Source organism: Physeter macrocephalus, chromosome 2 (assembly GCF_002837175.3).
Source record: "Physeter macrocephalus isolate SW-GA chromosome 2, ASM283717v5, whole genome shotgun sequence".
In the NCBI taxonomy this organism is placed as follows: Eukaryota; Metazoa; Chordata; class Mammalia; order Artiodactyla; family Physeteridae; genus Physeter; species Physeter macrocephalus.
The window spans coordinates 14,977,113-14,990,207 of record NC_041215.1 but is presented as its reverse complement, the minus strand read 5'-3'; the positions used below and the strand labels follow the sequence as shown (position 1 = coordinate 14,990,207).

At 51.4% G+C, this 13,095-nt stretch overlaps 1 protein-coding gene across 4 annotated transcripts in view; it reads left to right on the top strand.

Moving 5' to 3' along the window:
- The window catches only part of UNC13A (unc-13 homolog A), a 65,905-nt gene that overhangs the window by 23,809 nt on the left and 29,001 nt on the right, over nt 1-13,095 (top strand). For 3 of the 4 annotated variants that reach the window (XM_055080612.1, XM_055080617.1, XM_055080611.1), the window contains exons 10-15: nt 6,215-6,760; nt 7,265-7,373; nt 9,114-9,160; nt 11,298-11,376; nt 12,032-12,103; nt 12,403-12,622. In XM_055080612.1, the coding sequence (XP_054936587.1) occupies nt 6,215-6,760; nt 7,265-7,373; nt 9,114-9,160; nt 11,298-11,376; nt 12,032-12,103; nt 12,403-12,622 (1,073 nt within the window). Of the gene's footprint in view, nt 1-6,214; nt 6,761-7,264; nt 7,374-9,113; nt 9,161-11,297; nt 11,377-11,539; nt 11,546-12,031; nt 12,104-12,402; nt 12,623-13,095 lie in introns of all 4 variants that reach the window. The other variant, XM_007116895.1, reaches the window with a different exon arrangement.

The following is a 13,095-nucleotide window of genomic DNA, read 5'->3' as shown; positions in this document are numbered from 1 at the left end:
GATGAGGACAGAAAACATTTCCATTTGCTGTGGAGAGTTTGGGTAAAACATAATTTGAAGAAAACCTTCATAAGCTCCCTACTCAGTCTTTACCATCATCCAATGTAATATTTTTTTGCAGGTATTTGAACAACTTTTATTTTGAATTTTCCTATGTTTTGTATATACCATAGAAAGTTTGGATAGTTTATAGACGGAATGTTTGAGAAGGAACTTTTTTAAAAGATTGAGCATTTTGGATGCAACTAGAGATTATCAAACTAAGTGAAATAAGTCAGAAAGAGAAAGACAAATATCATATGATATCACTTATATGTGGAATCTAAAATATGACACAAATGAACTTATCTACAAAACAGAAACAGACTCGCGGACATAGAAAACAGACTTGTCGTTGCCAAGGGGGAGAGGGTTGGGGGAGGGATGGAGTGGGAGGTTGGGATTAGCAGCTGTAAACTATTATGTATAGAATGGATAAACAACAAGGTCCTACCCTGTAGCACACAGAACTATATTCAATATCTTATGATAAACCGTAATGGAAAAGAATATTTTTAAAAAGAAGGTATAGGGGCTTTCCTGGTGGTCCAGTGAGTGGTTAAGACTCCACGCTTCCAATGCAGGGGGGCGCGGGTTTGATCCCTGGTCGGGGAACTAAGACCTCTCATGCTGCACGGTGCGGGGGAAAAAATAAATCAATAAAAAAGAAGAATATGTATACAGTATAACTGAATCACTTTGCTGTACAGCAGAAATGAACACAACATTGTAAATCAACTATACTTCAAAAAAAGAAAAAAAAAAAGATTGAGCATTTAGTCTAGCCTCTTTATTTTTTAGGTCCAAGGAAATGAAATGCCATACTCAAGGTAAAACATTTAGTGGCATAGGGGAGAGTAGAATTAGTCTTACCCTGGATTTATTCTAGCATTCTTCATTCAACTCCTCTGTGCTTGTGCTATCCTGAAAGCAAAGAACTAGATTCCTTTCCATTTGTATTCATGACTTCCTTATTCAAACTATCTTCAGAAGCACTCCTGTCTCCCTAACAGTTTCTCCTACCATTTTTGCGACTGCTACGATTTGTAAAGCATCATTCATTTGCACATTCAAGGTGGCTCAGACTTAAGCAATTATTGGAACAAAGTTTCAATGCACTGGAAACAGTTGAAAGGAGAGTAAGACATCAAATATTAAGAAAATATTAACTCTTCTAGTAGATGGAAAAGTCTTCTCTCTTGGAGAAGAAAAGCAGAAGAGTGCCCATCTTACAGATAGGGAAATTGAGGCTCAAAAAGTGGGAGCGAGTTGCTTGAGTCTCAGAGCAGGATGTGCACAGAGCTGGTCCCAGATTGGCTCCCATCCTGTGTGCCTGGCCATGTCTTGTCCTTCTCTGGTCTTGGGTGTGTCTGTCTGTCCTGGGGGGAGTCTATTTATTGTAAGCATTCCTGGGATGGAATGGGGGAGTGGAAAAGGAGGAGAACTCTCTACTCTCACCATGAACAAGTCAAACGGTGGGGAGGGGATGCAAAGGCAGAGTTCCCCTGAGAGTGACTCAAGTCACCATCGCAGGCCACCCTGGCCTTGCTGCTCAGTGCTGGATGATGCTGGGCCCCCAGAGGGACAGGCATTCCATCTCACAGGTCAGGATTTGACTGGAGGGACGGACACAGCTGGACACACTGGCAGAGGGGAAGGGCAGGGAGGGTTTCCTGGAGGAATGTGCCTGGAAGCCAACACTTGAAGGATAAATGAAGAGTCTTAGGAGAGGAATTCCAGGCAGAGAAGACAGCTCAGCTAAAGGCTGGAGAGGTGAACGGGGCCAGATCATGCAGGGAGGCCCTTGTTGGCTAACTCGAGGACATGGCATCCAGGGGAGGCATCTGGGGTCAGAGCTGTGTTGGACCCCAATGTCAGAGCTGGGGTGGGAGGAGTCTCGGGGACCACTGGGTCCCATGCCTGACCACTGGGGCAGTTTACGTGGCACCCAGGGTCACAGATGGCCACATCCAGGCCTGTGTGGAGATCCCAGTCCTAGGCTGCCCCCCTCACTTGGGACCCCAGAATGTGCTGGGGTGGACTTCTGGGGTATTCACCAGCGGAGGGAGTTTGGAGTCCTTTCCAGGCCAATAACACCTGCTGATCCCCCATTCCAGCTGTCTACAAGGACAGGCACTGAAAAGCAATCAACCAGGGCTTCCCTGGTGGCGCAGTGGTTGAGAGTCCGCCTGCCGATGCAGGGGACGCGGGTTCGTGCCCCGGTCCGGGAAGATCCCACATGCCGCGGAGCGGCTGGGCCCGTGAGCCATGGCCGCTGAGCCTGCGCGTCCGGAGCCTGTGCTCCGTGTGCTGTCCAACCTGGTAGCCCCATGTGGCATTTTAAAGTTAAATTTAAAATAATTAAAATAAATAAAATAAAATTTCAGTCCCTCCAACTTACTGGGCACTTTTCAAGTGCTCAAGAGTCATGTACATGTGGCTGGTGGCTACTATGTTAGATGATGAGGACAGAAAACATTTCCATTTGCTGTGGAGAGTTTGGGTAAAACATAATTTGAAGAAAACCTTCATAAGCTCCCTACTCAGTCTTTACCATCATCCAATGTAATATTTTTTTGCAGGTATTTGAACAACTTTTATTTTGAATTTTCCTATGTTTTGTATATACCATAGAAAGTTTGGATAGTTTATAGACGGAATGTTTGAGAAGGAACTTTTTTAAAAGATTGAGCATTTTGGATGCAACTAGAGATTATCAAACTAAGTGAAATAAGTCAGAAAGAGAAAGACAAATATCATATGATATCACTTATATGTGGAATCTAAAATATGACACAAATGAACTTATCTACAAAACAGAAACAGACTCGCGGACATAGAAAACAGACTTGTCGTTGCCAAGGGGGAGAGGGTTGGGGGAGGGATGGAGTGGGAGGTTGGGATTAGCAGCTGTAAACTATTATGTATAGAATGGATAAACAACAAGGTCCTACCCTGTAGCACACAGAACTATATTCAATATCTTATGATAAACCGTAATGGAAAAGAATATTTTTAAAAAGAAGGTATAGGGGCTTTCCTGGTGGTCCAGTGAGTGGTTAAGACTCCACGCTTCCAATGCAGGGGGGCGCGGGTTTGATCCCTGGTCGGGGAACTAAGACCTCTCATGCTGCACGGTGCGGGGGAAAAAATAAATCAATAAAAAAGAAGAATATGTATACAGTATAACTGAATCACTTTGCTGTACAGCAGAAATGAACACAACATTGTAAATCAACTATACTTCAAAAAAAGAAAAAAAAAAAGATTGAGCATTTAGTCTAGCCTCTTTATTTTTTAGGTCCAAGGAAATGAAATGCCATACTCAAGGTAAAACATTTAGTGGCATAGGGGAGAGTAGAATTAGTCTTACCCTGGATTTATTCTAGCATTCTTCATTCAACTCCTCTGTGCTTGTGCTATCCTGAAAGCAAAGAACTAGATTCCTTTCCATTTGTATTCATGACTTCCTTATTCAAACTATCTTCAGAAGCACTCCTGTCTCCCTAACAGTTTCTCCTACCATTTTTGCGACTGCTACGATTTGTAAAGCATCATTCATTTGCACATTCAAGGTGGCTCAGACTTAAGCAATTATTGGAACAAAGTTTCAATGCACTGGAAACAGTTGAAAGGAGAGTAAGACATCAAATATTAAGAAAATATTAACTCTTCTAGTAGATGGAAAAGTCTTCTCTCTTGGAGAAGAAAAGCAGAAGAGTGCCCATCTTACAGATAGGGAAATTGAGGCTCAAAAAGTGGGAGCGAGTTGCTTGAGTCTCAGAGCAGGATGTGCACAGAGCTGGTCCCAGATTGGCTCCCATCCTGTGTGCCTGGCCATGTCTTGTCCTTCTCTGGTCTTGGGTGTGTCTGTCTGTCCTGGGGGGAGTCTATTTATTGTAAGCATTCCTGGGATGGAATGGGGGAGTGGAAAAGGAGGAGAACTCTCTACTCTCACCATGAACAAGTCAAACGGTGGGGAGGGGATGCAAAGGCAGAGTTCCCCTGAGAGTGACTCAAGTCACCATCGCAGGCCACCCTGGCCTTGCTGCTCAGTGCTGGATGATGCTGGGCCCCCAGAGGGACAGGCATTCCATCTCACAGGTCAGGATTTGACTGGAGGGACGGACACAGCTGGACACACTGGCAGAGGGGAAGGGCAGGGAGGGTTTCCTGGAGGAATGTGCCTGGAAGCCAACACTTGAAGGATAAATGAAGAGTCTTAGGAGAGGAATTCCAGGCAGAGAAGACAGCTCAGCTAAAGGCTGGAGAGGTGAACGGGGCCAGATCATGCAGGGAGGCCCTTGTTGGCTAACTCGAGGACATGGCATCCAGGGGAGGCATCTGGGGTCAGAGCTGTGTTGGACCCCAATGTCAGAGCTGGGGTGGGAGGAGTCTCGGGGACCACTGGGTCCCATGCCTGACCACTGGGGCAGTTTACGTGGCACCCAGGGTCACAGATGGCCACATCCAGGCCTGTGTGGAGATCCCAGTCCTAGGCTGCCCCCCTCACTTGGGACCCCAGAATGTGCTGGGGTGGACTTCTGGGGTATTCACCAGCGGAGGGAGTTTGGAGTCCTTTCCAGGCCAATAACACCTGCTGATCCCCCATTCCAGCTGTCTACAAGGACAGGCACTGAAAAGCAATCAACCAGGGCTTCCCTGGTGGCGCAGTGGTTGAGAGTCCGCCTGCCGATGCAGGGGACGCGGGTTCGTGCCCCGGTCCGGGAAGATCCCACATGCCGCGGAGCGGCTGGGCCCGTGAGCCATGGCCGCTGAGCCTGCGCGTCCAGAGCCTGTGCTCCGCAACGGGAGAGGCCACAACAGTGAGAGGCCCGCATACCGCAAAAAAAAAAAAAAAAAAACAATCAACCATATACATAACTTAGCAAACAAGGACTAAAGGACTGTAGGAATCAAACCCCTGTTTGATTCCTACAGCATCCCAGGGCCTGGCCAGGGAAGAGGGTCCCAGTCACTGAGAGTGGAGAAAGTGTTTAAGCAAGGAATGCTGTTTATTGAATGACTGAATGAGTGGTTAGAAGAGGGATGAGAGGCGGCGCATGTGTCATGCTGTCTGCCCTCAGGCAGATATTTCTTCCTGGTCATGTCAAGTGTGATCCAGGGTGCATATAATGTGGGTGGGCGTGGGCTTGACCTGGCTGGAGGGTGGGGGAGACTCACTCAAAGAAGTGCTATTTCAGTGGGCACCAAAGGATTTTTCCAGATAAAGCAGGCAAGAAAGGATGTTCCTGGCAGAGAGCACAGCAAGTGCAAAGGCCCAGAGGTGGACACAATTTAGGGTGTTGGAAGGACAGCGAGGACGGATGCTGATGTAGCTGGAGCAGAGGGAGAGAAGGGAGGATGGAAGGAGATGGGGATGGAGACGTTGGAGGATTTGGGCCACACAGGGGTGCAGAGCATGGCACAGAATTTTATTTCAAGGGAGGCGTGGTAGGGTTTGGAACAGGGGAGGTCCGTGTTTGGGTTTATGATTCCAGTAAGCCCCTTTGTGGCTTCTGTGGAAAAAGGTACTGTCCAGGAGAGAAGTGGATGTTGGGTAGGGCAGCATCTAGTGGAGATGGCAGAGCCTGGGCTAGGGTGGGGCCCAGGGTGCAAGGAAGTGGATGCATTGCACGTATGTTTACAAGGTGGAGCTGAAGGGACCCGCCGCAGGATCAGCTGTGAGTGGAGGTTGGGGAAGGAGTGGAGGCAGGGAGGCCCAGGTCCCTGATGAACGGAGGGGGCTTGGCGGTCGGAGGACCAGGCTGGGGCAGAGGGTAGGGGGTACATCAAGAGACAGGGGCTACTATGTTTGTTTCAGGAGCGCTAGGTCTCCAAGGGGGCTGTGGCAGGGACACTGATTCGGGGTCCCAAACCCGTGGGTGAAGGCTGTGCAGCCTCCACAGTGCATGGATAGGAGTGGTGCACGGTAGGTCACCGATGATCACTAATGTCACTGATCTGGTTTCATTGCCTGCCCACCAAGATGGTAAATGCCCCAAGAACAGGTGTTTTTGCCTTTTGTTCATGGGTGTGTTTCCCTGGCAACCAGAGGAGCTGCACCAATGCTGGGAATCCAGGGAATGACTGGGTGATGGAACCTGTGTGAGCGGGGCTGGGATGGGCAGTGGGTCTGTGCCCCAGCCCCTGAGCCCTCGGCCCGTCCCTGTAGCCCCACAGGCAGCAGCCATTACGCCTCCTCAGGGGAGCTGAGTCAGGGCAGTTCGCAGCTGAGCGAGGATTTCGACCCGGATGAACAGAGCCTGCAGGGCTCCGAGCTGGAAGACGAGCGGGACCGGGACTCCTACCACTCCTGCCACAGCTCAGTCAGCTACCACAAGGACGCGCCACGCTGGGACCAGGATGAGGATGAGCTGGATGAGGAGCTGGACGAAGAGCTGGATGAGGACCTGGAGGACTTCTTGGAGGAGGAGGAGGAGGAGGAGCTGCCTGAGGACGAGGAAGAGCTAGAGGACGAGGAGGAGGTGCCGGATGACATCCGAGGCTACGCTGAGCGCGAGGAGGTGGCCGTGGCCGAGCCCAAGGACTTCAAGCGTGTCAGCCTTCCACCCGCCACCACCAAGAAGGAGGACAAGGCCCCAGCCGTGCCCACCGAGGTCCCCGACATAGCCAAGGTGGCCCCTGAGCCAGCCGCCCCTGAGGAGGCACCTGCAGCTGAGCAGGAGCCTCAGCCTGAGCCCCCCAAGGCTGAGGAGAGGTAACGGGAAGGGGTCGAGGGCCTGTCACAAGGTCACAGGGTCAGTGGTGCCATGATGGGGTCAGTGTAGACCTGGGGAATGGGGGGAGATGTTGTCACAGGGTCCTGGGTTTATTGAAGGGATCGGGATGCGTCTAGGAGGTCAGAAGTGGCTCAGTGGGGTCAGAGGGGGTCAAGCAGGGTCATGAAGGAGTCTTAGAGGTTGTGAGGGGCTGGAGGGTTTGCCAGGGTTGGAGAGGTCACAAAAGCATCAGAAGAGTCCTCGGATAGGGTTACAAAGTTGCAGAGGGGCCAGGAAGGTGGCAAAGGGACCCAGGAGACCTGAAGGTGTCAGAGAGGTGATGGGCATGTGGGAAGGGAGGGTAGGATCACTGAGGCTGGTCAGAGGGGTCACAGGTGGGTCACTGTGTCTCCGAAGTGCCAGGGAGGCCATGGAGGGCCCAGCATCACTCAGAGGGTGGAGGGATTGCCGGCCCCGGAGCCTCATAAAACCCCTTGCCTCAGTTTCAGGCCACGAGAAGATGAGGAAGGCCAAGAGGGTCAGGACTCCATGTCTAGGGCCAAGGCCAACTGGCTGCGAGCCTTCAACAAAGTGCGGCTGCAGCTGCAGGAGGTGAGTGAAAGCAGCAGTGGGCTCACCCCCAGCCTGGCCGTGCCCAGTGCCCCACCCACCCTCATTTCTCCACTCCTTCCATGCCCCAACCCACTCTGGTCCTTTCCCTGGCCCTGCCCACACTAGCCCATGCCACTCATGAGCCACCTGGCCACGCCCACTTCACCACCCCACCCACCACCATGCCTCCACACATCCTGATTCTTCTATGGCTCTTCCCACCCCAAACTGTTCCCATCCGTGCCCAACCTGGCCCTTCCTTAGCCCCACCCACTCCTGCCCTGGCCCCAGCCCCACCATTCCTGGCCCAACCCCTGCCCAATCTGACTCCTCCCTGGCCCTACCCATGCTTGCCTACTCTCCCCTGCAACCAGCTGGCCCCATCAAGGAGAGGCGAACTGGAACCTAGAGCTGAAATTAAGCTGAGGTCATGGCTATGGCCAAGTTCAGTGGCCAGGTTCATGGATAGCGATAGAGGTTAGTGATAGGGTTATAGGTCAGGGTTAGGGCAGCAGTCAAAGATCAGAGTTCAGGGTTAGACTTGGTGATAGGGAAAGAAGTCAGTGCTTGGGCTCACAATGGGTGTCAGAGTTGGGGTTTGGGGAAGGTCTGGGATCTGGTCAGTATTGCAGAAGAAATTAGGTGAAAAATAGAATTAACGTCAGGGTCAGGATGACTGTTCAGATGGGCAGCAGGAATGAGGCCTTTCATTCAATCCTTCATTCACTCAACCTGCTCTGGGTTGGACACCAAGCAGTGTTATTATCCGGGGTGACCTTCCAAACTGGGGTGAGGCTGGCAGGAGGAGATCCTAAACAGACTCCCATAGTCTTAGACCATCAATTATCAGAGCCACAAAAGTTTCAAATCAACTTTCTTATCAGTTGTACAGTAGAATTTTCTTTTACTATACAGTCTCATGGTTCTAGATTCAAACAGTAGAAGAAAATATACTGTGAAAAATCTATTTTATAACTTTCACTAAGTCAACAAATTAAATGAAAAAGACAGCAACTACCCTTGTAATGGAACTAGCAATATGACAAGAAAAATAAACATGAGCAAGATCTCTGGGTTTCATAGAGGGGGCATAAAACTAATCCAAAGCAATCAGGAAGACTCACTGGAGGAGGTGACACTTAAAGTGAAGTGATATCCAAAATACTTAAACAATATTTCAGAAGAAGGTGTCAGACCCTTCTCCCTGTCCCCCCCACCACCATACCACCCTTTAGTTGCATGGTAGGGGGTGTTGACTCTGGGTCCACTGAGACCTGAATGATAGATGGAGGCTGGTCGGGTACAGAAGTTGGGAGAGCATATATACAGGTGGCACCGCTCGGGCAAAGGTCCTGGGCCATGAGATCAGATAATCAGGTGAGGCAGGGGGAGTTTAGTGAGTGATAGGATCTTATGAGTATTGAGCCGGCCCCTAAGAATCGCAGGACTACAGAGCACGAGCTCTTGTTCTAGAGGATGCTAACAAATCCCCAACTTTGACAGACAAGGAGACTAAAGTTCACTGAGGTTGGTGTCAGAGAGTATCTCCTTTCTTCTCATTTTACAGATGGACAAACTGAGGCCCAGAAAAAGCCAGTGGGCTCCCTAAGGACACACAGTGAGAACTAGGACCCAGGCCTCCTGACTGCCAACCCAAAGGGGAGACAGTTGTGGGTTTGGTACATGAGCTGCCCTGGGAAGGGGCAGCCACACTGACCATGTCCGTCTTCTGTCCTGCAGGCCCGGGGAGAAGGAGAGATGTCCAAATCCCTGTGGTTCAAAGGCGGGTGAGTATCAGATCTTGGGGGTGAGGGAGAGGAAGTTTTGAACACAGAGCCTGAGTCTGGTTTGCACCATAACCTCAGCCCAGCCAGGGCAGGGAGAGGTTCCATTTAGACAGGGAACAGATTGCACATGAGTGAAATAATGTAGCCACTGTAATAAGGCACTCATGACCAGAAGGAGCCAAAGATAGTAACACATTAAATCCTCACAACAAACCCATGGGGGGCCCACTACCCCTATTTTACAGATGGAGAAACAGTCCAGAGAGGCCTTGCTCAAGCCACTCATATAATTCAAGAACATTTCCCCCTAGAAATAAATGTAAGGTAAAGAAGAAACCCATTTCCTGCATGATACATCTGCAACCCTGGAGTGAATTTTTTGCTTTGATTCTGCTTTTACATTTCTCAGATTATTGCTACAGTTGCTGGCTGTTTCATAACGATAGTTGTTGGTCTTACATGAAGCATTTGTCGTATCTAATTTCTTAAGTTATTACTTTTCCAGGGTGTTTTTTCAGCACTTGTGTGGTGAGGTTAGAGGATGCAAAAGATATTTGTAAATTACACTAATGTTTTAAATAACAGCTGGAGAGTGACTGCCTTCCCTTGTACATCCTTTTCAAACAGAGGCAGGGACACAGGAGCTGTGACTCCCAGACGGGCAAGTGTCCCGTGTGGGGAGCCCTGGAAGTGGGGTCTGAGATGGGGGCTCCTGTGTGCATGATTTACACAGGAAGCACTCTCAAGAAAAGCCTGTGAAGGCTTCCCTGGTGGCGCAGTGGTTAAGAATCCGCCTGCCAGTGCAGGGGACACGGGTTCGAGCCCTGGTCCGGGAAGATCCCACAGGCCGCGGAGCAACTAAGCCCGTGTGCCACAACTACTGAAACCCACGTGCCTAGAGCCCGTGCTCCGCAACAAGAGAAGCCACCACGATGAGAAGCCCGTGCACCGCAACAAAGAGTAGCCCCCGTTCGCCGCAACTAGAGAAAAGCCCGCGCACAGCAACGAAGACCCAACGCAGCCAGAAATAAATAAATAAATTTATAAAAAAGAAAAGAAAAGCCTGTGAGGCAGGCGGGACCAGGTAGGAGAAACAGCCAAGCAGAGAGGTAGTTCAGGAGTCACCAAGCCTCTGCCTAATCCTGCAGGGAGCGCTGGGGCATGAATAGCACCCCAGGGCTTGTCCAGAGTCACTGGTTGCCAGGCATCACTCTCATTGGCCAATGAGAACTTTCTGGAGAGGAGCCACACCTGAACCTTCTCTGGGAACACCTGCACCTCTCAGTAAAGTAGATTTGGACAGACCACCGCAGCATCTGCCACAGCCCTCATTCTGATTAGCCAGCTACAGCAAAGCTGCCAAGAGGCAACAGCACAAATACAATTTCCAGTTCCCTGTTTCTCATGGGCTTTGAAATCACTTCTTCCGGGATAGACTTTAAATATACACAAATATTTCCAATTTTGAGCATAAAGAAAGATTTCGTTGATATTTTATCATATTATTTAGATTTGCCTTAATTCAAATTTTCATTAAACGTGGGCAACTGTATCATCTCCCCATTTCTCAGATGAGGAAGTTGAGGCCCAGTGTCTTCATTTCTTAGGGCTGCCATAACAAACTACCACAAAAGGAGGGCTTAAAACAGCAAAAATGTATCTTCTCGCAGTTCTTGGAGGCCAGAATTCCAAAACCAAGGTGTTGGCAGGGCCACATGCCCTCTGACTTCTGTAGGAGAGAATGCTTCCTTGCCTTTCTAGCTTCTGGTAGTTGTTGGCAATCCTTGGTATTCCTTGGATTGTAAACGAGTCACTCCAATCTCTGCCTCTACTATCACACCACTGTCTTCTCCCTGTGTGTCTCTCTTCTTATAAAGACACCACTCATATTGGATTAGGAGCCCATCCTACTCTAGTATGAGCTTGTCTTAACTAATTACATCTGCAATGACTCTGCTTCCAAATAAGGTCACATTCTGAGGTACTGGGGGTTAGGACTTCAATGCATGCTTTCGGGGGACACTATTCAACTCTTAATACGTGGGGAGATCAGGTGTCCGGCCCAGGCCTCAGGAGATGTCTGCTGGAGGAAGGGGAAATTCCCTGGGCCCTTGACGTCCCTGGGTGTGTCTTGCAGCCCTGGCGGTGGTCTCATCATCATCGACAGCATGCCAGACATCCGCAAGAGGAAGCCTATCCCACTCGTGAGCGACCTGGTGAGCGCCTGTGCCCTCCCCTGCCCAAGCAGAGCAGCCCTGCCACAAGCAGTGCTCAACCTGTACAACTGCCCATGGCAGAACTGGGGCTGGGGACTGGCAAGGCATTCTCTGGGACTAATGTCATCTAATTTCTACCCTGCGTGCTGCGTGGACACTTCAGGCCATGGTGAGTGATGGCAACCCAGGCCCTTGAATCTCCTCCCGAGACCCTCGCCCCCGACTGGGATCTTCCAAGTGGTCCCCATCCCATGGGTTCTGGGGAGGGGATCTTGCCATGTCCAACAGTTCGTGGGTGGGGAAGAGAGCAGGTGACTCCCCACCTTGGTTCGTGGCCTGGCTGGTGGTTTTGCTCTGTGGCTGTTGACCATGGCCAAGTGCAGTTCCCCAGTCTGGTCCATGGTGGTGGGGAATGTGGGTGAGTCAGAGGTGTGGGGCTGCTCCCTTTCCAGGGTCTCTTCTAACCTGGAGCCTCTGTCACCTCCCAATTCTTTTCTGGTTCTGCTCCCGCTGCTGTGACCTGTTTCCTATTTGTGGCTGTGGCTTGAATCCGTGGCTGGCGGCCCCAAACCATGGCTGGGGATTCTGCTCGCGGTGACAACCCCCCGGGTGCCAATCGACCCCTCTGACTCCCTTGGTGACTTCCCTATTCCAGTCTCTGGTGCAGTCCAGAAAAGCAGGCATCACCTCGGCCTTGGCATCCAGCACTTTGAACAACGAAGAGCTGGTGCGTGGGGCACCTCCCCCTCCCCAGCTTGGAGGGTGGGCGGGGCTGGGGGGCTCCTGGAGGAAAGGAAGGGGATGGGGCAGAGACAGGCACTCCTCGCTTTCCAGAATTCCGACAACACAGCCGCCAGCGAGCACAGTCTGTGCACAGGAACCCGTGGATTCCGACAGTGTGGGGCGGGGGACGGACCGGGACTTTATCATACTCAGAACGGGGCGGGGGCGGGGATGAGGGCGGGGCAAGCCAGTGCCCCCAGGTTAAGGCTCTACGCCCATGTCGCATGCCCTCCCTCCCCGCAGAAAAACCACGTTTACAAGAAGACCTTGCAAGCCTTAATCTACCCCATCTCGTGCACGACGCCGCACAACTTCGAGGTGTGGACGGCCACCACACCCACCTATTGCTACGAGTGTGAAGGGCTATTGTGGGGCATCGCGCGGCAGGGTATGCGCTGTACCGAGTGCGGTGTCAAGTGCCACGAGAAGTGCCAGGACCTGCTCAACGCAGACTGTCTGCAGCGTGAGTGCGGTGCTCCCGCTGGAGCGGAGACGGAGGGGCAGGACTGTTAATGGTTAAGGGGCGGGGCTCTGACGAGAGGAGGGGGCGGGACAGAGGGCGGGGCCGTGGGACGGGATGGGAGCGACGGGAGGGGAAAGGAGAAGTGAGAGGGGTCCTAGAGGGGTGGGGCGGGACTCAGGGAGGAGCTAAACTGTTCAAGGGGCGGACTCAATGGGAGGCCGCGGTTTCCATGGAGAAAAATAGGGTTAGAGTTAGGGTTAGTTCAGAGGTGGGAGGGGGCTCAAGTTGGGGAGAGGAGTCCGAGGAGGGGAGGGGCTTGGAGAGGGCAGGGTGTCGGAGGGGAAGGGGACTCACGCGGACTGGAGGGGCTAAGACGGGGGTGGGACCTTTAGGGGGAAAGGCCTGGTTGGGGGAGGATTCCGAGAGCAGGTAGGAGCTCTGGCAGCTCCAGCTTTGGGGGGATGATTCACCTG